Source organism: Quercus lobata, chromosome 9, assembly GCF_001633185.2.
Source record: "Quercus lobata isolate SW786 chromosome 9, ValleyOak3.0 Primary Assembly, whole genome shotgun sequence".
NCBI lineage: Eukaryota > Viridiplantae > Streptophyta > Magnoliopsida > Fagales > Fagaceae > Quercus > Quercus lobata.
Genome location: NC_044912.1, coordinates 28,014,737 through 28,041,709, shown reverse-complemented (window position 1 = coordinate 28,041,709; position 26,973 = coordinate 28,014,737). Strand labels below are relative to the sequence as shown.

The 26,973-nt window shown below is 35.0% G+C and overlaps 1 protein-coding gene across 1 annotated transcript; it reads right to left on the bottom strand.

Annotated features, from left to right (window-relative positions):
• Positions 1–231: 231 nt before the first annotated feature.
• Positions 232–26,300, bottom strand: LOC115960913 (uncharacterized protein At3g06530). The gene is made up of 39 exons (XM_031079915.1): positions 26,011–26,300; positions 25,699–25,912; positions 25,514–25,609; positions 25,299–25,416; positions 24,943–25,116; positions 24,286–24,456; positions 23,527–23,582; positions 23,333–23,422; positions 23,096–23,244; positions 22,733–22,815; positions 22,517–22,645; positions 22,346–22,420; positions 21,855–22,023; positions 19,837–19,976; positions 19,595–19,687; positions 18,703–18,883; positions 16,379–16,476; positions 16,107–16,256; positions 15,823–15,982; positions 14,823–14,947; positions 14,555–14,636; positions 14,291–14,453; positions 13,269–13,344; positions 12,988–13,161; positions 12,840–12,905; positions 12,640–12,744; positions 11,621–11,710; positions 9,773–9,981; positions 9,428–9,638; positions 9,128–9,310; positions 8,110–8,205; positions 7,940–8,007; positions 7,505–7,853; positions 5,794–6,009; positions 4,365–5,051; positions 3,849–4,258; positions 2,056–2,314; positions 1,111–1,281; positions 232–760 (listed from the first exon to the last, which is right to left on the bottom strand). Exons 1-39 carry the CDS (start codon positions 26,171–26,173, stop codon positions 530–532), a joined length of 6,480 nt encoding a protein of 2,159 aa, XP_030935775.1. The 5' UTR covers positions 26,174–26,300; the 3' UTR covers positions 232–529.
• Between the last annotated feature and the right edge of the window lie 673 nt (positions 26,301–26,973).

Below are 26,973 nucleotides of genomic sequence, written 5' to 3'. Positions count from 1 at the left end.
GATTCAAGAAATTCAAAAAGTGTGCTTCTCGCATTGAACTGACACTTGGAATTCGTTAATGAATCCTAGGTTTTGTAAAGACGTTTTGTAAGCTATATGACCCTCAGCTTTGGCAAAACTGAATTTGATAGGGATAGCACCAAAATCAGAGACACCGAGATCAAAATCAGTTTTAATAGAATATTGATTAATATAAGCTGTATTGCTACTACTGTAACAACGGGAGAGGGATTCCTTAAAACCGCGTATATTAATATAGATATGGTAGTAAGAACAAAAATGTGACAATTCCTTGCACACTGTAATTTCATTACAAGGGCTTATAGCCATGATTTCTCAGCAAACCCTCACCTTACACTTAGTTATCTTGAGCTTGTTGGTTGTAAGCAGCCTTCTATAATTCAAAATTCTACAATTTACAGCTTTCCTAGAAAACCCTACCAAAATTGAAGCCCCAAGCCCATATCTGCTATACCAAATATGTCAACCCTTGGGAAAAAAGAGAATCATCCTCAGCTAGTGTACAACATCAAAGATACTCCTGGAGGCTTTCGCCACTCAAGAACTCCATGTCCTTGAGAATCTCCTGTGCTAGAGATTTAACAGATAGCTCTACATCCTCAAGTAATTCGCCAAGGAAGGGGATGGTTTCAGCCAATAACACTAGATATTCTTCTTTCAGATTCTCCAGAAGATATTTAACAATTCTCAGGCCCAAAATTCGAGTCCGCACCATGTCAGAACGAGTTTGCAACAAAACCTGCAATAACATTTTTTGAAAGGCAAAAAGATATGAGAGTTTGCAAACTATTGTTCCAAATTTTATTCCAATATGCAAGAACATTCCTAACTAGTTAAAAGACATAGCAATTATATATTACCGGTAATTGAAAATATAAGATGACGAGCACATTTGAGCACATCTTTCTCCAATTGTGCAATTAATACATAAGATGTCTTGCATTTAATTTTTAGCATTTAAACTCAATTATTTAAAGCCCAAGAAGCTAGACTCAAGAAAGCCCAAGAAGCTAGACTCAAGACGCTGAGCTTTCTTATGAAAGCCAATGAGAGATTGCAGCAGACGAGTGTAATAGCTTGTAAACTCACCTCATGGTTCAAGGGTTTCCACAAAAGGTCAGTTCCTGCAGTCACAGCCATCTGACCTATGCAAACAACCAATAAGTCATCAACTTCCTTTGTGGATGGTACATTTTGATTCTCTTCAAGAGAAGAGGGTGGTTCTATGGCAAGCTGTGAAACAATGGGCTTCAATAGAACCTGTGAAAAGGCATTTAAAGAATAAATCAGTAAAAAGACAACCAAGAAATGAGATGTAAATAGAATTAGGACATGTTAAAAATAAAAACTCCAATAATTTTTTATTGCTTCAATTTTTGGTCCAAAATTTCAGAGGATTGCATCAGAATCAGGTAATTCATATCTCAAACTAACTATTATGCTTTAATGTACAATGATCTATGAAAAAATAGGAATAAAGCTTTAATCAGCCCAGTATAACAACCATTATAATGCGAAACATACAACACCCATTCAAGGTTAAAATGCATGGAAATTACTTTATCCAGGCAGTAAAAGCATTTGTGTATTTGATGAATAGACCAACAAATGATTTATCCAGGCCCCACTAGTACAAATACCACAAAGGTTGCAACAATTACTTGGAAACATGAGGAACTATCACTACCCAACATGTGCGCATGCATTTTTTTCTTTCGATTTCTTAAACTAGTGAAATTGAAAATTTTATTATGTGTGACAAATAAGCAAGAGAAGAACTCAAGTGATAAGACATTCCAGAAGCTCAATCATGAACTACAGTGGCTTCAGTGTCAATAGAGGAAAAATCCCAACATATAGGAAATTAAGAGCAATGCTGCAACAACTGCTGTTAAGTGTCCACAATATGCAACTCAAAAATTCCCAAACAAATATCTAAATTTGGAAAGTACTGGAAGCAGCTGCTTTTTGTTTGTTAAAAATGTATTCCAGAGTCTTGAAAATTGTCAGAGAATAAAGTAGAAATTGACTAGCCTGAAAATTTGAAGAGTCGAGAAACTTCTTGCTCCCAGTATCATAGAGAAAGCACTTATGTAATGATGACAAGACCAATGCCCTAAGATGCCAATTTCTTAGTGATAACACACTGTTTTCCTCGTTCATATTGCCTGCTTCCATAATCTTGGCCTTCTTTTTCTTACGCGTCAAACCAGAAGTTTTTGCATCTCCAGCATTAGTAAGATGCCGTATGCAACCATCCAGCAAATATTTAAAGTAAGGAACAAATAAAGACCTGCATCATAGAGAAGTACAATTGAGATGACTGGTTATAATGTAAGAATTGATAGATAGATACAAGTTAATTAAATCAAAATTACAAGTCTCTGTCCCTCGTACTCTCAGAAATTGAAAAAAAAAATTGATAGGTAAACTTTCATTGAAAAAAAATTGAACATTATGTTCACGATGGTGAACACTTTGAACAAGAAAACAAATACAAAAAGATCAAGAGCTAAAGGAAATGGAAACTAAAAAATCAGATACAGTAGTACAGTTCGTACACCCCCAAACACGAGCCCAAAGAAACAGAGTACGAAAAAGGAGACATTTTATATGTTCTAATGTTCTCGCCTTGTCTTCAAAAATGCGGGCATTACACTCCTACCAGACTAACCACATTAAACATGCCAGGACCATATTCCAAATGGTTGAAAGATGCTTTCCAAACCAGTTTCTCCAAATAAAGAAAAAAGAGCTGACTGACCTTGGCATTACCCACTAGATCCCAAACACTGCAAAAACTTCACACCATAAGGCGTGAGAGAACTTACAATGAAGAAGGTGGTCCACTAATTCCCCATCGCAGCTCTTAGAAATTGAAAATCAAAAACAACTTTGACATTAAAAAAAAATATTACTTACAAACAACTACAAATATTTTATTTGATGAGTGGCCCCAAGAGGTCAAAGAGGGGGAGAGTTAAACCAATAACCTCCAATTTATGAGGCCTGGTCCCTAACCATTGTGCTAGCCCTTAGACTTATTAACAACCACAAATTTACTTTCAGAGTAACCATGGTACAAGAGATGTTAATGATAATTGCAGCCTTGCAGGGGAAAAAGAGGAAAAAGAGGGAGAGAGGTTGGGAGAGGAGGAAGCAGTAACTTGGAATAGATTATTATTTTTGACAAGCCCATACATGCAGCTATCTTACGTTTTGAAGATAAAACCAAGGGTAGTACAAAACTTGTACCATTTACATACACGCTCATCAATGAAGCATTGTTACTTATCAAAAAAAAAACCCATTTAGATACACACACACAATCTAATCCTTTCAGAGCCTAGAGAGGGAAGAAGAAGAAGGAAAAAAAACAAACATGGAGAATGTTTGCAAAGAAACTCAATAGATGTTTGATGATACAATTGGCAGATGAGAGATCAACTTAAAACTACTAGAATTCAAGAGAGATAAAAGGATAAAATAGAAAAGAAATGATGCGAAGTGAAAACTACAAGCTAAAGTAACTAACTGTTCATCTCTAACTAATTTTATATTTCACCTAACTATATGTGCAATTACATACACTATAAGGGACAAATTATTAAATCCGGTGCTTGGAAAGGCATCATAATTTTGATCCCATTGAATTCAAATCTAGGGCAAACAGTTTCAACCAACAACACATAGATTGGGTGTTAAAAGACCAGGTAACCAGCAAGAAAGCAAAACATGAAAAAATGAAAAATTAGATCATTAAAAAACAAAACACTGGAAACCATAAATAGAGCAACACCAAGAACATATACAAGATGTTTACTCACCGATGGCTCTCTGCAAGTTTGTTCATCAGGCTATAAAAACTTATAGCCCTATCAATATTTGAACTTCCCATACTTTCAGTTTCATCCACATCTGAGTCTGCCCACTCAATACTCCTAACAAAAAGAGGCTTGAACATGGTCTCAGTAAGTCGCATGGTCAGAACAATAATTGCATTGATGACATTGTTTTCAACAACATCAATATTTTGAACTGAAGGTGGGTGTTGACGGCGTAGATCAAGAGCGAGCAAGCAAAGGTCAAAAATATTTGCATGGTAACCACTAACAGATGATTTATCCATTGAACCAATAAAGTTAGCAAGCATTTCAAAAGCAATTGCCAAGCTTGAATCTCCAGATTGAACAGCATTGGAGTATATTTTTAGCAAAGGCGGAAGTGCAAGCCGTACCTGGACAAGAAAAACAAGGTTTGATACAGAAAAATAAACAAAAGCCATCTCAACATAATGGGTTTTCAGAACATGGTCATATATCAGACTATGATAAAAGGCTTACTGGGATTTTCTCAGTGAGCAGTTTTCGGACTGCATCAGCTTTCAGTTTCAACTTTAGGTCTGCCTCTGATAAATATTCAGGATGAAGCACCAAAATTTTCATGATATCTCCAAGATATGGGTTCAAAAAACTACCAAGCTTGTCTACAACTGCCTCCAATGTGATAAGAATAGACAAAATAAGAGAATCTTTGGAAGTTGATACTGCAACAGGGGTGTTGTCATCATCACATTTTGTTTTCAGACCTGAGCATGAAGACACTTCGCCAGAAATCTTTATCAAACTCTCCATTATCCGAGGAAGCTCAGCTAGTGACCTTGTCCCAAGCACATTGATCAAAGCACCAGCTGTGCGAAGGCAGCTAGAAGATACGGCCAAGTTGTGCGAAGTAATACCTTTTGTGACAGAAGCAAGGGACATGCTATAGATGGAATAATTAGAAGGAAACCTGTTGGCCAAAACTTCTATTGCAGAAACTGCTGCCAGTTTCAAGGAAGCATTTGAATCGTCAGTAGACTCATCAACTATCAGAATAATTTCTGAAGACATCTTCTCAAATGTTTCAACTGAACTCTCATCCATATGAAGCCAAGTACTACTTGAATTTGGGTTGAGACGTCTTCTGCCCTTATGCTTTAATTTAACTGTGTCATGGTCCCTAACTGTTTCACATAGAAGTCCAAGAACCTGCATGAAAGTATTATTTATTATGTAAAGAGATTTTACCATTATTGTGCATATGCCATAATAGACAAATATAAGTTTTTTTTTTTTTTTTTAAATGATAAGTTCTACATGTACCCAGTGGTCTTAAACCCATGACCTCACCTTCCATCCAATTATTATGTGATGAGAAAGTGACAGTTGAGATATCACTCATTGGTGACAAATATAAGGTAGAGCAGAACCACTTTTAGTCCGTAATTATCCAAATAAAATAGCAGTATAGGTGTGATATATGGTGCCCAGTTAACATATTTTACTACTGTCACTTCTTGGTCCTCTTACGATATTTCCTTTTTCCATTTCATTTTCACAAAGACTAGTACAATTTACATACAACTCAAATTGTTTTCATATTGGTATTCCACTTTTACCAGATATCATAAGAGGGATCAGTAACGCATATTAATAAAGAAAGATGCACTTGATTTTGAATTCCAGTCCACAATAATCTATAACACTCAAATATTTCCAAAATTGCAACAAAAGTAACAACAACAAAAGAAAAAAAATATATATATATATATATATATATATGTATATATATATAACTGATTTACAGTGAAGCTTAGTAAGTATTCTATGAGAATCCTATATGTCAACAATCTCTGGTCCACTAGAGACAAGAAAAGATGCAATCCAGTCACAGTTCCAAATTTACATCTTTCTCAATTATCTTATATACAAAATGCATCATGGGAAATACCTTCTTTTTAACATTTCCATCTGCATGGCCAAGCAATTTGATGATGCCTTTGAAGTATGCTGAAGGGATCATATGCATGGTAATAGTCCTCAAGACAACGCGCATACACTCCTTTAATTCTTTCCTGATAGCAACAGGAATACTTATTTGCTTCCTACTTTCATCCACAAGTTGCAAGAGAGGAGCAACCTGTTCCATGAGATCTTCAAGTTTCCTCTGAAATTAAAGCACCAATCACCATCATTGAAATTATAAGTGCTCACTATCATACATACCCACAAAAAAAGGGGTGCAATAAAGATAGCAACAGATATAGCAGACTTCAATGTCACAGTATCCTCCCCTGATCATACTTATAAATAAATAAATAATCTTCCCCTACTCATTCAAACATACTCTGACATATATAAAAGATGTTTTTTTAAAGGTAAGTAATGCAATTTTATTGATAAAGAAGAAAAAATTATGTACACGGTGATGAACACAAAGGATAAAAAAAATGTCAATTGCTTTGATCACTAAACATGTAAAATAATGACCACAAATAATTTATGTATAAAAGAGTGGTCACTAAACATGTCGATTGTAAAAAAGAATTAAATTTATGTAGACTACAAAAAATTAAAGATATGGTCACTGTCATGTTAGCTCAAACATAAACACAAAGGATATGGGAAACTGAAGTAGTGAAGATAACATTCTTTAATAATTAATCGCAAATTTTTTTTTTTTTTGGGATAATTCAATAATTACAACAAAGAATAGGAGATTTGAACCCTGAATACCTCTGTTGATAACACCAGCTATAACACTCTTGGCATAATTAATTGCAATTTATTATTAAAAAGACACCAACAAACTTGAAGTCTGATTGGCACCTACCATCACCACCACACCCCCCCCCCCCAAAAGTTCCCAGTCACTGTGTGGCAGATTTGACCCACTCATTCCTCTCCCCAAAAGAGCAACAAAAAAAAATAATAATAATAATTAGATATAGTTGTCCTATGTGGGAAGTATAGAGAAGATTCACAAAATCAATCCATACAATTACAATGATCTAAAAAAATCCAACAAAGAGAAAGAATGGAATCCCCCAAGTGACTTCATTCCGTCTATAGAGATCTTGAGAAAACAAATCAGAGATCAATCTAAATATTGATATCTCTAGACCATCAAAAGTTCTAGCATTCATCACCCTCCAAATAAACAAAGTTAGTGTCATCGGTTATCAAAAATGGAAGATTTCATTAAATTCAGAAAAAAATTGAGAGATGAATTATATCTCACGTCTTTATAAAAATAAATAAATAAAAATAAAAATAAAAACTCACATCTAGTGACATGCATATAAATATGGATCAACCAATCAAGAATATAATTGCAAAAAAAACCAGCCATTTCCAATCCCTTCTCCAAGAACTTTATTTATTCAGACTTATTTTAAAGTACATATAACGTTATAATCCACTAGATGATTCCCGCTGCACTACATTTCTATCAGAATGGCAATACAACATCTGTTGTGACAATTTCAGAGGAATCCTGCAGTTTTATCATTTAACAGGATAGCAGGGTACAATAATGTAAGGATGCAGATAGCAGGACATAATCTAGCCAACAAGTTCTTGGAAAACAACCCAAGGCCTTCAAAAAATAAAAACATTTAATAATTAACAAAGCTAGAGGAAAGAGAGTAAAAGACACATACCTGAATGTCATCAGAACATTCCCCCGACTCAAGCTTGAATGCAAATTCTGGATCTTGCATTTTGAGCAGAGTGAACTGCATGGCAAACAACAATTCCATAAACAGTTCTTGGCACAGATTACCTTTCCCTATTTGTTGAAGCAGCATAACAAGAGCAGGGAGCCATATCTGGCATGAATATTGCTCACAAATTTGCACTGCAAAGACGTACTCCCACTCTCTATGCATCAATGACGTGAAACTATCTGGATTTTGCAAAGTTTTAACACAAGGTAATCCTTTCCTTGAAACCAATGAACGGAATAGAAGGACAAGCAACGAAGGCAGGCTACTACATTCTCCCAGAGTCCTGAGGATAAGAACATTAACGTAAGCAAGAGATGAAGAACCAACAAGAGAAGTACAGTTAAAAAAAAAATAACAACTTGACAGCACCTTAATAAGTAGACAACAATTGACAGCCTCCGGTGCTCAGCAACTTCAGGCAACACATTCATAAAAACCTAAAAGAAAAACGCAACCAAATTAGAAAACTAGCTTACATACAATTACGACCAATGGTGTAGAAGAGATGCTAATGCTAAACACCAAGGTGAAAAGTTTACCTCAAGTAATTTTTCCACGTTGTGCGTCTTAGATAGCCAAAATGGAACAACAGCAGATATAAGATCCTCAAATACATGCCGCGAATGACTGTCAATCTATAGAAACATTGAAGGGATTAGTACAAATCTAAGGCAAAGAATTGTCATCCCAAGAATGGAATTGAATTTCAGACAATAGTCATTGGACTAAACGGAATCTCCTACCCCCATAACTAAGGGGTAAAGGTTGAGGTCATGGGTCAACCCCATATGGGTGCATAAGTTTTGTTTACCAATTTACCCAATGGGGGGACATTTAACATCAGGCAACTGACACTCTATGGTGCAGACACCACATTTTATGGGATTAATTCATCTTATATATATATATATATATATATAAATATATATATATTTTTAGGTAGGGATTAATTCATCTTATGTGATTGGATTATTTTATACTTCATTTTATTTTGAATTCAAATAGGTAGTAGGTTTCATATCTTTCAAGATAGGAATAAGTTTTTAGATTATCTTTAGTTGAGAGCTTAATGGGACATGATCCTTTATTCCTGGAAACTCTACAAAAGGCTCCAGGTGGTGCTTTTTAAATATGATTCCAAGCAAACCATCAGTGGTGAGGCCTAAGGTTTTCAGGCTGCTCTAGGTCGTGAAACCTAGACTGCCCTGCATCACTCTTAAGTCTTAAACCATAATTGTAGTACAAGGGAAAGGATCCCCTCCCCCTCCAATTACTCCCCGTTTTCAGCCAGATGGATGTGACATTTATTGGATTTTTAAATGCCAAATGTCTTACAAATAAAAATTGGAGGGTTCAATGGGAGGGAATCTTATCCCAAAGAGGGATACTTGTGTAAAATAAATACTAAGCTGCTCACAGTCTCTAGGATAAATTTTAAATTGTTTTCACCTCTAGTTGAACACCAGCATATTGATCAAACAGGAAACACCACTGTTATGTACACACAAAAATGTGAGACATTAAACCTATTCAAGGAAAGAAAATATATCAACAAACCTGTGAGACAGCAGATTCTCCAATGACAGTAAGAATATCCAGTATATGCTCCAAAACTTTTTCAGGGACAACCTTTGCAACAGAGGAAATTAATGAAAATATAAGGTTGAGGGTGACTCCATCCTTCGCAGAATGGGCACACTCAACCAACAATTTAATGTTGATTTCATTTAAGATGTCATCCTGCCATGAAAATGAACCACGTGTAATTAGAATAAACAGGAATTAATACTGAAATGGCAGACCAACAGAAGCCGTAATCATCCTAAATTTCCAAATCCAGAAATATGGGTGGCATACCTTAATTGGAACAGCATTGATGAGCGAAGCACAAATATCTTCCAAGATTATTAACAGTGTCTGTTGAATGTAGCATATTGTACTGGACATGGACTCAGAAATGCTGGGCGATACTTGGACCAACTTATCATCCCGAGTAAGAGTACCACCTATCCACTCATCTGAAAAAACTTTTCCAAGAAGCTTGAATAAGGGTCCTATAAGAGAATCCCTGGAACGAATAACATGAAACCAGTTAGTATGAGAATGTACAAGGTCATGGCATTAGAAGTGGCAAGTAATATGCCAACCCCAACAGCATGACTTAAAAAATCCAGAATTAGACACATTAATAAAAGCATATACCTATCTGCTATGTCTTTCTTCAGTAGCAAAAAATCAAGAAGAGAGCTAAGAAAAGAGAGTGCATCTTCTCCTTTACATATCACATCCGGAGACAGATTGGACCAACTATGCACATTTGATTTCTTTTTCTTGCCATTCACTGAATTAATTGCAAGACTTTCCTGCTTGAATACAAAATCAAGCATCTCCCCAACAGTAGAACAAGAAATCTGCAAGATCTAAAGCATCAGTTATGTTTACATTACTCAAACAAACAAAAAAGCAAAGACTTTGAGGGAATTTTTCTTTTTTTGATAAGTATATAATTCATTAATTAAAAAATTGACCCCACCCTCTAGAACTAGTTAACAGGTAATCGAGGGGATTTTCATCCCTAACGGACTAGGCAATTTATCCTCATTTCCAGGAGGCAACTATAGACTCACTATTTCTTGCAATACGATACAAGTTGGGATAACTCTCCTTAAGCAGAGCCTCCCCCTGCCACTAATCATGCCAAAACCAAACTTTAGAGCCACCGCCAATATCATATCTGATGAACTACAGGAGGTTGTCCCAACCTCCTAGAATATACTTTCTCCACAATGCCAGTACTTTGTGCATATAACACCACAGCAATTTTCCCAACAAGGCTTTATTTAAGCCCAAGAGTTTCTTGATACCCAACCCCATTTGGCTAATTAGAGCACAAGAAGTATCCCAATTAACTAGATGAACTTAAAGGCACTGCCCATTCAGCCCCACTGAAAATACATTTGAAGTTTTTCCATCCTATTAACTAGATGATACAAGACAAAAAGTTGAGACAGTTTTGCTAGAGCCACCAATTTTTTTCCCCAAAAAATCACCCTCACACACACACCCTACTTGGGCCCCACCCAACACATATAAAAAAGACATGGTGTGATGTTTTTGATGGAACAGTCTGTCACTCTAGAAACAAAGAAACATCTAGCGTGATTCACATTTTAAAAAGCTTTCAAGAAGATTAAATTGCAATTATGGATACAAAACAAAAGTCTAGATTGGCAGGCCACTCGAAAAAATTTGACATAGAAACAACAATTTTGTTTGGGATATGCTTTTGTTTGTATATATCTGATCCCTCAAGCTCAAAAAATGGTGAATTAAATAGTCACCATCTTCAAATTTTAAATATAAATATCCTTCAAAACTCTCGGTAAAGTGACAACTATCAAGCTTCATACTATAATGTTTTTTTTTAACCATGAATAACAACTTGTATGTAGGTACGCACAATGAACATAGAAAAAAGAGGACTGCTCAGTAGGATTTTTTTTTTTTTTATCTGCTATATTTTATTCTTAGAAGGAAAAACCATATGCAGCTTATAAAGGAAGTAGATAACCCTCTGAGAATCTTTTATCTGCATAATTCCCCATGTGAAGGCTTCCATTATTTTAATTTTTAAAAGCTTAAGAAACAATTCTTCTAAGAGCCATATTAATCTTTTGCACAGCAGGACAGAAGCCCAATTCAGCTCCTTCATGCACAAACCAACCTCACAATAAACAGTTAGTGTTTGTGACCATCACAATGTAATTCCTCTTCTCCCTCAGATTATCAAATAACAGCCTCCAATTTATCACACACACACCCAATGGGTCCTAAACCCACGCCCTCACCCTCCTCCCAAATAAAGGGCAACTGAGCAGCTCACCGGCAACTAGCAGTCTCCAAAATTGAAGTAAATACGTGGCATGAAAAGAAAAAAAAACATTCAACCAATAGAATTCATATGCTCAAAAAACAATAGAATAACAAAATATGCTGAAAGTACTACAACAAAGAAAAGACACTGAAAAAATTAAAGAGTAAGACACAAACATTTAGGCGCAGCAGGGCCTCTCTGGTTGCATTTTGTACATCACCATTAGCATTCCGAAATAAAAATACAAGCCGATAAAACAGAAGATCCTGCTCAGACCAAAAAAGAAGAGAGAAATTTTTAGCCCTTAACAGGAGTAATTACAAATATTCAGTGTTTCAAAGAAATGATTACTCCCATGTAATTAAAAACTCACACCTACAGGTCATTCTTGACAATTTTTTTGTCCAGAAATTGCAATTATATCTTAAAAAATAATGCTAAAAAAAAAAAAATTCTGGCAGATTCCAAATATTTTAATGAACAAACTTAAAATACAGATTGGGGGTAAAAAGGGCAGGGGAAAAAGTTATGCAGTTAATGCATTTTAAACACATAAAGTCTACGAACTCAGTCTCTTTAATTTAAAAAAAGAAATCACTTTTTAACCTTTTTTTTTATGATTTATGTACAAGTATTCAACAATTACATGCAAACTTGATACAAAAATAGAACAATGCAAGCAGGGTACATATTTCCTTTTTAACATTACCAAACATCTATCTGATATAAAAATATATATATGTCATAACAAAAAAGACAAATTATAAAAGATGGTATCAGAAAAGACAACAATCACTTAACTCAAGCATTTATAAATCAAAAATGTCTTTTTCTATCATTACAATCGCTTGTATATTGCATAGTGACAATTTTATGTTACTCTAATTATAGATGTAAGTGGCATGCATTATTTTAAAGCCTATCATGGGTACATGAACCATGTCGTGAACTGTTAGCCTAAAGTAATATTATTTTCTTTTATTAAATAATGGCACCCTGAAAGTTTTTTTTATAACTATTTTCTCTACTTTTCCCCAGAATTTCATATGTATCTATACATATCCAGACTCCAGAAGGACCAGAACAATCATCCTAATAATAACTAGCTGGTAGTGGCATGTCAAAACATACATTCAAGAATCATGATTTCCAAGCAATATGCTGTGCGAAGTCCTGGTTAATTAAAAAAGCTCACCTGCATATCTTTCTTCAACTCAGTGTATAGATCACCATTGAGCTTCTTTAAAACAGTGATACAGGGCTGTATAATAGCAGGGTCTTCTGAGCCCATACTGTCCAACTGAGAGACCAAAATAAGATGTCAATACAAGCAAGGTAACATCAAATTCCAGAAAATTAGAATAATATCTGTACGAATTGCAAGTGACTTCTTACTCGCAAAGCCTGAAATAAATGGTCTTCGAGAGCATATCCACCAGATAGAGAGGGCACAGCACAGATCTAATACAGCACATTATGAAGTGAAATTAAACACAATTACCAGACAAACAAAACAATCATTCAAAAACATCCATTGACTTACCTCCAGCAGAAGGCATAGCATTTCAATTTCAGATTTTGACAATTTCTGGCATGACTTATCCAAGTCAAAGTAACATCGACTGCGTCTTTCCAAAAGTAAACTTAAAACTGAATAAACATCCTTATAAACCATAATGGTACTGCCGATTCCTTTGAGTAAAGATAGAATCATTAGCTGCAAAAGACATCAACTCTAGTTAACCTTGTTTTCCTGCCAAACTTATACAGGAAAGTTCTAGTGTGTGGACAAACAAATATGTGAAAATAGATAAGAGTGCAAACCTTTCCATAATTAGACATGCTTAGAGCAGAACGCAAAAGAAAGGCAAGAATCTTTTCTTTTGTAGATTGATCAAACCTGAAAGGGTTAAGAAAAATTCATATACACAATAATAGACATAAGCATAACATCAAACACTTCAACAAGTTTCACAATTGACCTACTAAGATGCTGATGGTAATTTATCAAACAGAAAAACTGCAGGAGGAACTTGAAGGTTTCCTAGATATGAGAAACCATAAAACATGGAAAATGCAAAAAAAATTCATTTCCAGGCAAAAAACCATTAAGAAGCTAATAGGCAATAGATGGAGAGAGAGAGAGAGAGAGTGCGTGCTTGTGTGTCAATTATAAGGCTCTGTAGCTCAGAGGGCATTATGATGAAGCCAGAAACACAAGGCAAGAAACATTAATGAAGACGTACTTAAGTTATTAAGGTGTGATTTTAAAATTGAAGTTTTTTTCTTTGTTATTTACTGACATTTGTCAGTAGTGTTCAGGAATCAGGCTCTACAAACAGACTATATCAACTAAGCTACCAACATGACAAGGTACTGATTCAATCAAATATAATCATCTATAATAAATTGAGCAAATTCTTCAGGGAGAGGGTTCTACTATAATTTTATAAATCCATGAGGTAATTATTTATTAAATCATTAAAATTTGGATGTTCAGTTTCCATAGTACTCACTTAAACCATCCCTACTATTGACCAATTTGCAAACACAATACTTATCATTGACAGCTTAGAAATATCCATACTGTACATGGAAGTATGGTCAGAGATGTACAATGTACACTTGGAGAAAAGTGAAAAGAAACCCCCATATATAGACCTGTTCCAACTTCCAACAGCCAAGTGAAAAAGCAGCAAAACAAAGAAATAAAACTAATATACCATAAGCAGGAGAAGGATCAATTCGTTTATAACATATCATAAATCTTCCAAGTGATGAGAAGGATGAATTGAGATGACAAAGATGGTGATACAAAGCATTAAAAACAACATTATTATAAATACCTCTGCTGAATACTTTGTGGCACTAGAAGACTACTGCAAGATGAGCTAATCAAAGATTCCAACAATGACGGGAGAAATTGTTTGTCTGATAATATAAGCCTTTTTTGTTGAACCATTATGCCCAAAAGCTCATCAAGAAAATGGCTCCAAATTGCACTGCTCCCTGTTGATTAACAGATTACGAATATAGCCATACAAGAGCAAAATATATATATAACCAAGGAGGGGAACATATAACACACGTAATTATGACAGCAGGAATACCATTTTTCTTGCTGGAAAAGTCAACACGAGCCCACTGTGCTTGTAATCCTTCAATGCAGTTCATCGCAGCAATCTTTATATCCTGAAAGTAAAGACAAACATCAAAAATCTGTATACTTACAATGCAACAACTGCAGGAGGAAAATAAACAACCACCTCACTTCATAAGAGAACATTTAGGAAACAGCTTTTCTAAAGCCCAATACTTCGAAGAGGCCACACAAAAGCCATTACAGTAAGAAAAAGTAATAATAATTTGCATTGGTACCTGATTATCACTAGCCAATGGAACAAGAACAGAAGGAAAAAATTGAATTGACAAGTTATCTTGTAGATGAGAACAAAGAAATGAAAAACAGCGGAGACTCTCAAGTTTGACAGCAACAGGACCACCTACAAGAAGTAATAGACAGCATCATATCATGTGAATGTAAACTGATACTGAACAACAATAAAATAGAATAAAATAATAATAAATTTTTTTGTTATTAACAAGTTTCTGAAATATAAAATATACCTCAAAAAGTGAAATTTTCCAGGAAACAAAATAAATTTTATGTTCATCTTTCAGATGATTGAAAAACAATGATTAAAAAACAGTACCCAATAAACCTGTTACACAACACTGAAAAATGCATCGGTGGACAACACACCCATTTTCAGAGTTTGACACATATCATTCAGCTGTTTTATGATCCAACACTTGCACGTCAATGAAAAAATAACTCTCAATTCTTAAATATTAAATAAAACACAAAAAAGAGTCAACCCTCAATTTTATCTCTACACACATTATGCGACCAACCACCAGCAAGATCTTTACTTGAGCCAAACATGTCTCTCCCTAAGCCCATTACCAGTCATTGCAAAGGTGCTCAATACAGAAAAAAATGCCCCATCATTATGGAATTTGATGCAAATTGACAAATTGTCCAGAAATAAAATTTTATTTTGTACAAATTTAAGATAATTCTTTCATGACATTGCCCAAAAATCAATGTGCTGATTCAGCACATGATGATTGTCATGCTCAGAAGTGTGAATCATGGCCAAGCACCACCCTAGGGGTGTTTCTATCTGAGCCTGGAATCTAAGCATGTACAACAAAGTTTTATTGTTCTTCAAGGTAGATTGAAGAATGAAAAGGCAGTTGCAAAGAAGGAAGCCAAGGTAAGCATTTCTAGAAAAACCAAAAACAACCTAGTATGTTTTTTAGGTAAATAAAAGAATAAGAAAGCAAGTAGTGAAGGGGAAAACCAGGTAAGTACCTTCTTCCGTAAAAAATCTGGACAGAAAACAGGCAGGAGCAATAACCTTGCAGCTTTTGACAAGGTAATGAAGGTGTTCCTTGAAAATATGCTTATATTGAGAGGTAGAGAAGAAAATGAACAAATCTTCAAGAATGCTAACCCATTTGTCATTATCATCCTGAAATAATAAAAAGTTATACATTCAGCTGAGACCACATTAAAAAGTCATGCCACAATGTCAATGACCAGTCACCAAAGTAGTCTTAGAAGATATGATAGATAGACCCAAAAAATTCACTAACCACTAAAACATCTCCAGGTATTTCTGATAATGCCTCCAGTAACTTCCAAAATATGAAAATCAAGATATTTGTATTTAATGCTCTAAGTTTAGTATCAGATAGCTGTTCTAGGAATCTTTTGCCATCCCAATTTTGAATTTCAGATTTGAACTGTCAATCAAACACCAAAGACAAACATTAGACATTGAAAAAATAATTAGAACTCAGCTTTGTCGAGATGAACAGAGAAAACAATGCCCATCTGCTGCTAATTTCCCATTGTACAATTGTACCTCTTCCACAGAAACATCACCCACAGATTCAAATGCTTCCCACTCTCTCTTCAGAAATGGAAAGACAGCTTCAAAGAGTATTGAAAACTGGCCTCTTTCTAACATGCAAGAAAATACAAAACTTAGTATCCTACTATCATAATTCAAAGAATCAGAGCAGCATAAGTATAAGAGGCAAGGATCAAGGTAATAATAAAAGCAGTCTCTCACAAAAGTGAATAAAAGAGTTCAACAACTTAACATACCATGCTATGCAACACCCCAGCAACAGGGAAACAGGCAACAGTGAAGTAAAACCAAAAAGCAACAATAGTAGCTCAGTAGAATAATCTTTTAGATTGTCTTAATCAAGAAAAGGCATTATTGTGCATCTTTTGGCATGTTGGATGCAATTTAGTAGGCACCAGAGTAATATGACTCAAAACATGGTCCCATTATGCTTCATGCAATGCATTTGAAGTACATGCTCGCAGTATTGTTTGCACACACACCACATATTCACTATAAACATTCCCCATTTGATAAGGTTTGTCTACTGTGAAAACTCCCCAATGCTGCTGAACACCCTTTTTTTTTTTTTTTTTTTTTTTTTGCTATTGGTAATTCAGAACATCCCCATCAAGAACCCCAGATTCCCCTTGTGAGTTGAGAGGGGAGTGGAAACCAGAGTTTTCCACGGTGCCAAGAGGCTCACGCAACAAAAGAAAGTTACTTTCATAAGGACTTTCAGTCTTCAATTGCCTTCCAAGTGTCCTCCCACCCCATAATAAAATCCTTCACATCTCTGTTGAAACAGATCCATCTTAATCTCCTGCAAGCAAATTACATCTCCTCTCCACTCTAATAAATTTTAGTAGAAGGTAGAAGAATAACTCAAGCAGACAACAGGTATACACTGACTCTAGAAACCAATATCTAAAGTTGTGTTATTGCCACAATCCATTGTGCAGCAGCCACCCATATTTCATAGCTCACATTACAGCCAAACAGACCCTTTACCACAAGTAATTGCCTCTGCAAGTGTCCTATGCATCACCCAACATACTCCAAAAAGAGTTGGCACTAAGAACTATAAATTTCTCACCACCCTACAATGAAGTGAAAAATAGTCTACCAACTCACACTCCCCTTACACTCTTTTTTTAAGTAATGAAGTTATATTGAAAGGGAAAAAAAAGGTACTTCATGTACACAGCAATGAGCACAAAGAATCTTAAAAAATTACAACAAATACAGAAAGAGAATGAATTTTGGAACTCAAAAATAAAGTTAAAATGAGTAAAACCCCACACACGAGACTATTCAAACAAAGTACGGATTAACAAGGATTTCAGCTGATCCAGAGGTCTCTCCCTATCCTCAAAGTGCGATTATAACATTCTTTCCACAATAGCCACATCAAACAAAGCAAAGTAACATTCCAAATGTCCAAAGAATGCTTCCCAATTTAACCACCTTGGGCTCGCCTGCAATCTCAAAGTGTTGGACCCTCTCACCACAGACCCCAGTCCTTCCACATCTCAAATCAACATCACACTTCCAAAGATGACTCTGCTCACCCCCAAAACACCAAAACTACTCCCCCACCAAACATTGATTAAAGGTTGTCACTTTTTAATGCCATATTCCAATCCATATTACAACATATCCCTTTGTGGTGTTTCCTATAGATTATCCAAGGAATAGAAATTGTAAACATAGACATAAATGAGTAGGTAAACTAGAAAGCATAGTATTAATCAGAGTGACTCTTCCACCTTTAGATAAAATACCATTTCTTCACGATAGGCTAGCACAATGTGCTTTTTTTAATAAATTTACCACTTGCAAAAGTAAAAACAGCAAAATTAAGTTTAATATTATAAAGAAAAAATTGGATTACTATTCTAAATCACATAAGAAACCCCACATCCCACCATGATTAAATGTGCTAGACCCAAATTACTTTTCACAAGAGGGAAAGAAAATAAGAATGTCCCAAATACAAACTTATAAATATGGTTAATGATTTTGCTATTTAACTGGCTCTAACAAAATTTTCAAGAGAAGAGCTAAATTACAGACTTGGGGTTTTATAGGAGCAAGGAGAATGAGACATATAGAGAAAGCAAGCATATAAAATATTTAATATACCATTACTTATCAAAAATCTATATATATTTAATATACCATGCTTTCAACAAAAAATTAATAATAAAATACCTTCTAAAATACAGTGTGTGCTAAACATGTGTACAAAGTTCAAAAAGAGAGAGGATCACAACCATTAAAACAGAAAAAATAGATAAATCAATTCTCGATTAAAGTGAAAAAAGAGAACACACCATTTTTCATCATAATAAATGACTGCATCAGCATAAAGAGTAAGTGTGTCTTTAACAACTGAAAATCATCGTTAATCTTGTTAAGCCAAGCCATATGTTCTTCAGGGTGCATCAAAAAAGCCTCAGCCAAACTAGTAACCGTCTTCATATTTATTGAAGAAAGGGTTCCAGATTGCAATGTCTGCATTTCAAATGCAACTTCATAATTCATGGGAGAATAAATAAATAAGGAGATAAATAAATAAACCACCATAAAAACATATCCAACAGACATGGACCATAAAATAAAAATATCAGACAAAGTAGAATAACAACTGAATGCTAAACTATCCACCGACATGACCCTAAAATCATGTTGTATGGGTCAAGCCAGCCATCTCATCGAGGTTCATGGTAACACACACTCAAATCAAAGTAGCTGGCCCTAATGCATATAAGCAATGGCAATTTTTTATCCACACCAACAATTTGAATGCCAATGTCTTAAGTGGATTTCCACATAACATTTAATATTTCTTTAGATTGATTTTAAATGAACATTTTCCAACTACATTGCTGCTCCTTGATCTCATCCGCCAATCATGTAGTCCTTTCCCAGAAATATATAAATTGTTCATAGCATGATATTTGGCAGTGCTACTAGTCACTCATGAATTGAAAACTCCAAACCTAAGTTTATATTGTAGGGGCACATGAACATACAGGAACCCCCTTTTGACTATGGCCAATACACATATAGAAAGTTATTAATATTTTCCTTTTCTATGGAAATCCAAGAATGATCAGAAGATCAAGATAATCTATCAAACATTACACACAGGAGTTCTTGTGAAAATATAGACCAACTCAATATAGTGGGCTAAACAGAATCTCACAAGTCAAAATAATTTACCATTTCTGCACTGGGGGCAACAGCAAGATTCTGGTAAAGCGGCCACTTTACTTCCTTGGCTAACTGCAAAGCCTTCAAATTTAGCCTCTGTGTCTGTACATAGTAAGACAGAAAAAATAAAAGAATCAACAACCAAACAAAATGAAAATATTAAAAAAAAAAAAATTATAAGATGCATGATTGATGCCACAATGGAAATATTAGAAAATCAAACATAAGGTCAATGATAAAGAACAAAAAACCTTTGGTAGAATTAAGAGTAAAGGAAACAGCATGGCAGCAAATGTCTTCAGATAATCATCATCATGACAATACTTTGAGTTGGCATTCTCCAGGCATAAAATAGCTACATCAGTAGCTAGACTATTTTTATCTGATGAACCTGCAAACAGAAACAGAACAACAAATGAGACATGTTTTACAACGGACTAGACCACAAAGAAAGAAATTTAATTTAGCAATTTTTTTTTATTCCCTAGTCTGCTAGAATATTTCTAATGTGTTTTACTTATTTAGGTAGAGAATTCAATAAAATCTAAGATTGATAAATACTTCAAGAATTTCCATGAGAATCTTCTCTGACTGGACATCTAGTTTATAATTTCCTAATGCCAATTATTTAATAAGCCCATTCTGCCTCTTTTTTTCTTCTTTGTATTAGTAAGTTACACATGCACCAAGTAGGTCTTGAGCCCACGACCTCACCATCCAATCCATTATTATGGGAGGAGGAAGTCAGTTGAGCTATGGCTCAACAGACCTATTCTGCATAGCATTTATGTATATCTTCAATTCGTAATTGCTCAGACATTTTGCTTGATGGCATGCACACCACAGACTCAAATTCTATAATTTGATGTATAATATGAACAAAAAATAAACAAAAGCATGGGTTCATTAAGTCCCCAAACATGTCCTAATAGGGGACAAATTTCTTGACCAGAAAAGCTACACTGCAATTTCCTTCTAAGCAGAATAAAACTATAAAAAAAGTTGATTCCCTATGCCTTTCTTATAGGCAGACCACTCATTACAAGTTCCTTTACCCCTTTGATTCTTCTATGCTTCCTGAATCAACCTTCTTCTTCCAACAGGGAGAAAAATAGATAAATAAAGTTTTAAAGGAACATCAACTGTCATAACAACAAAAAATCCCTTAGGCTCTATTTGGTTGGAAATATGGAAAGTAAGAAGATGGAAAATGTTGGGAGAATAAAAAAGATTTTAGTTTTCTTTATATAATTCAATAGTTAGTGGAGGGGGGACTTGAACCTTAGATGTCTCCATTTGGAAAAACTAAGAGGTGCTAACCAATTGAGCTACAGGGCTCTTGGCTAGAAAAGATTTTAGTTTTCCACCATATTTTTTTGGTAGGAGATAAGGAAAAGTGAAAGTATAGAAATTATATTATTAGCTTGCCCATATTTTAGTTTGAAATAATGAGGTAATAGGGGTAATAATGCCTTTTGAATCTCACATTTTCATTGCCATTTTCCTTCAAATTTGGGAGTATAAGTTTTGGTGGGCCTAGGTGGAAGACATCCCCACCCATCATTTTCCATCCACCCAACCAAACAATGGAAAACTCCCATTTTCCTTCCACAGTTTTCATCCTCCCCTTTTTCTGCCCAACCAAACGGACCATAAGTGAAACAAGAAACTACTCACCGGCTCCCTAAAACTCAAAGCTAAATTTATTGAATGGTACAATCTTGATGTTCAGACAGCCTTCTAATGCAGAATATAAGGCCATTTAATTCAAATATTGACCAACAGACGACATTGGGTACAAGGGGGCAATATCCAAACTTGCACAATTAGGAAAAAAAGAGTCAGAACCACCCATTTAAACTAATGTGATTCCAGAAAACAATAGGCCATCATGGAAATTTCATGAACTATAGCACCCAGATATAAGCTGTGCCCCTTCTAACTATATTTGATAAATGTAAGATGTCAATTGACTATGATGCACCAAAACGTAAAATTATGGTGCAAAACATCATCATGTGCATCATGTGACTTTCATTTTAACATAATAAGAGTAGCATATTAGTGCAATGGCAGAAATAGTGAAGCATATAGAATAAAAAGATTCAGGGCAAAGCATTCTAATTACAGTGCAAAACACCATCATATTCATCATGTGACTTTCATTTTTAACATAATAACGGAAGCATATTAGTGCAATGGCAGAAATAGAGAAGCATATAAAATAAAAATATTTAGGGTAAAGCATTCACTATATCTTCATACTCACTTGACATTAGAATGCCAATGCATCTTTTAAGCACATATTGCAATTCTTTTAGAAAATCGGAAGAACTTATCATATCAGACAATCCATCTAGAGATAGAGCTGCCCGAACCACAGTTAGATCATCATCGTGAAGCTGTCGTAATATGGCATCTTCAATAGTTACAAGACTCTAGTACACAATAAGGGGAAAAAAAGTATGAATAAGAACCAGATCTTCAATAGTTACAAGACTAGTCCACAAGAGAAGATTTAATTTTTGTTTATAAGTAATAAACTTTATTAGAAAATAATTGAGTCACAAGAGAATAGAAGAAAATTATGATTGAGAACCAAAGATTTTGAATCTGGAATTTTGTTGTCTAATATATATATATATATATATAACATCATTTTCTTGATATTTTAAAACCCTATAACAATGTAAATTAAACAAAAGGCTCACACAAGTGTATTTCTGTGTGTGCATATATGCATATAGCACTAGATACTACCTGTGAATCAACAGCCTTAACTTTCAGAATGCCAGAGGAGTTTAAACGGGACAATGTAGCACATCGGACCACAGCCTATGCCATATGTTGATAAGATAAAAGTGTCAAACAAAAATAAAGCAAAAGCATTAGCAAACCCAGCCCCAAAAAAGGATGTCAAATAACTAATACCTTTGGATGATGCAATGCCAACCAAAATTTTGAATCCGATATACCCAGTGACATATCCAAATTTGTATCCAACACCTTCCCCAATATCTCATATGTTGACTCCCCTTTCTTAGATTGCGCTTTAGTATCCTATTGAAAATGGCCAAAAGATTAGAGCTGGAACTAAAAACAGAGGAGGGGGGGGTGGTTGAGAAAGAGAGAAGGTGGTCAATGGACCTCAAGGAACTTGCGAATTGCTGCACGTAGTTCAGATGGATAATGCTTGTTCACAACCACCAAAATTCTCTTTGCCCAGCTTCCTAATTAAAAATTCAGAGTCGTGGTGAGAAATAAGAGCCAACTACATAAAGATACTTGTAGCAAACGACAAATATTCAGTGAAGTAGCTCTAAAATCACTTTCTTTTTCCAAACAAAAACAAAGTGACATATCTGAGGAAGTAATCACCAAACAAACATTCAACAATATAGAAAAAATTATGACAGAAGATGAAAAGGCAATCAAATAATTGAGTCTTTACAATATACAACACTGCTGTAAAAGAAAAACACCAAAAAAGGTGGTATGATAATAGCATACCAGATTCAGATGATCCTGGATCGCCCATTTTTTGTGACAATTTCATGCAGGACAATAGCACCTTACTGACTACATGGAAAACTAAATCTTTTACAGGAACTGTCTCTATTATTGATACCAAAGCAAGACGGCACAATTCATCAAAAGAACTGCAAACATATAATCATCATTTTCAAATACTGAGTAAAAAAAGTGACAAATATAAGGACAATTGGAAAAAAAGAATTGATTTCCCACCTGCAGTCAACCAGGGCTTCCAAAAGCATATGAAGGAATCTATCAATATTGAACTCCTTCGACAATCCCAAAAGAATCACAGCCAAATCCCTACAAATTGGAGCAGGAAAGAGTTTTAGAAAGCACAAATGAATAATCAGCAAAAATATTAAGCACTTAATAAGCTCAAGCATGTTTATGGTAGTGAGGAATACCTTATATCCTTCAAAATATCCAAAGCCTTCTTTGGAAACATATCAAAAGTTTGCATCTGACAAATTTTATGCAAACTAAAGTGAGGAAAACCACAAACAAAAAATTGATATTCAGCAAATATACGACTACTTCAAAAAGCTTTTGTGTAATACTAAAAAATGACTCTCAAATAGACACAACAAAATTGGCAGTTGTCTCCAATAAAAGGCACATTCAGCTCCTATGTTGAAGAAGAACCCATTAGGACCATTGATAAACAACCACTTGTCCCAAAAGATAAAGATTTTAGAAACTTATGAATTTAATCATTAAAAATTACTCTAAATACTCCCCCCACACATGTGGGCACAGACTCCCCTTAAATAAGTAAAGACCAACATATAGGATTTTTAACTTTTTAGATAAGAGGTACAAGATCCGAACTCAATAGTCATACCACTTGGTACAGGGGTAATAAAATAAAATAAAATAATTAAAAAAGGGGTATACTCTGCTAAACACATATCAGAATCGCGGAAAAAACCTATAAAACATTTGAAGATTATCGCAACTTAGGTAGAAAGGGACAGAGCATAAGTACAAAGAAATTGACTAATACTTCTAAGTTTTATGCAACTGGAATGTTAAGTGACTATATAAAACATGAGAAGATTATCGCAACTTAATTAGAAAGGGACAGAGCATAACTACAGAAAAATTGACTGATGCTTCTAGGCTCATGCAACTGGAATGCTAACTGACTATACAAACAGTGGTACCTGAACAAGGTTAATTAAAGCCAAAAGTGACAACCGAAACCATTGCAAATCAGTTGATTCTTTTGCATCCTCTCGAGCGAGCTCAGAAATTGACCGAATCAAACTCTTCACAAGTTTAGGGGACAATGCAACTTTATTTGCAAGTAAACCAACAATCATCAAAGCACCCGCCTACATATGAAAGAGAACTTTCAATTAAAAATTCAATAGCAATAACACATGTTTAACCCACAACCCTAGAGTTGAGGGAGCAGATCTAGGCAGAACAAAAATCAAAAGCCAAACCATGCTGACTTAGACAATATGCAGCCGAAATTCACAATTGACTAAGGAAGAGAAATATATTTGCAAAATACAGATCAAAGCAAAAACAATTTTGAAAAATATTAACAAAATAACAACAAACGCATACAATATAACAACGAAATTCCAAATCCATCACATCAAGGAAAACACAATAAGGACTTCGATTTCATGCTGGTTTGTCATTTATCCAGTTCTGAAACAGATGTAATCACAAAGGCGTTTCATAAATTGAGTGGCATCATTCAGAAAGAATTATCTTCATTGCCTCATAAACATTATGCATAATGATAACAGAAACAAAAGTCAAAAGTGTCTACTCCCATTTAAGGGCAGCATGCCTTTAAATCCCACCTTGTGATCTGACCCTCCTTTTGTGCCAGGCTGAAGTCCAGAAACTACAAACGGAAGGATTCTCTTTACAACATCATCTTCAACCGTTGTAATGGAACCCAAAGCCTCTACAACAACTGCCGTGCAAAAGCTGATAATGAACCTTGAAGGCTGATTCTTCTTTGACGGAGTTGCCTGCAGTAGAACAGTCAAGTATATGACCAGACAATAAACAAGTAATCAAACAATCAACTACATCCAAAGTAGCCCATCAGGGGTGAATGCCCCTAGCTTACTTGGGAAACTGATTTGCTCGTAGACTAGTTCAAAGAGCTCTTCTTAAAAAAAAAAAATACATATCCGAAGAAAATACTCACATAGTCACATATAGCTTCCAGAACCCCCTTATCCCGAATACATTGCTGCACTATGACCTTTCTAGGTGGCGGTGCACCAGTGGTCTTCACACCATCAAGAAACTTCCATTTACTATTTCTAAATCACAATAAGGTGCAAACAATCAGATTCAATTAGCTTAACTAAACCGCCATTAACGAAACCACATACAACAAATTGAAAGTAACTTCCTAACCTCGTGCCGATTAACTGTACTATTCGAACAAACGCATGTGTGTCATGGTATGGCAAAGTACATAAAATCAATTCCTCAAAATTGTATATATGAACGCTGCAATTCCAACCAAATTATTAATATATATAAGCAGTAAAGTTAGAATCATAATGAAGCAGCAATAATCGAAGAAGCAGAATATTTACTTGTATCGGCGAATCAAGTACTCAAGCGTCTTGAGGGCCGAAGGAAGTTGAAAATAACCAGACAATAACCGCAAGTACGAACCGATTGAGGCGTTAATTCGATTGTTTTCCTCTATACCTAACAAGTCTCTATCCAATTCTCTGCTTTTATGGCTAAACAAATCGTTCTTGTAGTTTCTGAAACGCTCATCTGTATCTATCAAAACCTCCAAACCTGAAAAATGACGAGACTGAATTATGAGAATCTATTTTAACTGAAATAATAACCGAAAAACCTAACTAATTGTTGGAGGAAAGTGAGGGGGGGGGGACCTTGGAGAGCAATGGAGAGAATGGTATCGACATCGATGTCGGCGGCTTCTTTGGGATCGTAGAGAATGGAAGGGCGAGTGAAAGGGCGCTTGAGAGGCTGAGAGTCTCCTGGTACGAACGATTTTATGACTTGTAACTGCGCGGCTAGAGAGGTCATCGCCATTGAAGAGGGTTTTGGAGTTTGCCGGAGAAGTGAGAAAGCGGAGACAGAGAGAGAGAGAGAGAGAGAAGCGGTCTCTGGTTTTTGTATTTATGTTGTGTGTGCGTGGGAGGGAGCACTTAAACCCTAAACTTACACGAAAGAAAGGTGGAGGGTTTTGTTTGTTTTATTGCCAGGTATATGCCCAGTGGGTCGGGTCTACTATGCCCGAGCTGTCAAACGGTCTTTTTTCTTCTTCTTTTTTCTCTCTTTTTTACTTTGGCATTAAAAGATCAAAAGGTCGCATAATTTTATATATTTTATTTATATAGTATTTCACAAATCAATCTTCTAAAAGGTATTTGTTAACTTTTCACTTAAAAATGAATCTTTTTAATATCACAATTAAGGTAGTAAACTGTGTTTGTGAGTGACTACTTATAACTTTTTATCTATTACTGGCAATTAGCCTCATTTTGTGGCAAAAATTGTGTCCACATTGTTTCTCTTTTAAAAATATGGCTCGATTTTGGATCATGTGGTTTTTTTTTTTCTTTTTGGGGAAAAACTTGGATTTAAAAATAAATAAATAAATACTTAGAGATGGCATGGCTTAACCAACATGGGAAAGTCTATGAACATATAATCTATCACAACTTGCACATGTCTTTTTTTTTTTAGAAAACTTGCACATGTATTAAGTGTTGTTTGGAGTACTTTTTACTAAGTTACCGTTGTTGATCTATATGTTAATGATGTAATATAATAAGAAGTTGACACATGTGCAAATTGTGGCAATGTGTGATTTTAAAAGACTACCAAGT

Bases quoted from the DNA above. Each gene is read 5' to 3' on its own strand.
- LOC115960913 (XM_031079915.1), bottom strand. From the start codon at position 26,173: ATGGCGATGACCTCTCTAGCCGCGCAGTTACAAGTCATAAAATCGTTC. The intron at 19,977-21,854 runs GTGAGTATGAAG...TTCTGTTTGCAG, and splicing joins CATTGGCATTCTAATGTCAA to GTTCATCAGATAAAAATAGT. The intron at 12,906-12,987 runs GTAAGTCAATGG...GTGCTGTATTAG, and splicing joins TGCTATGCCTTCTGCTGGAG to ATCTGTGCTGTGCCCTCTCT.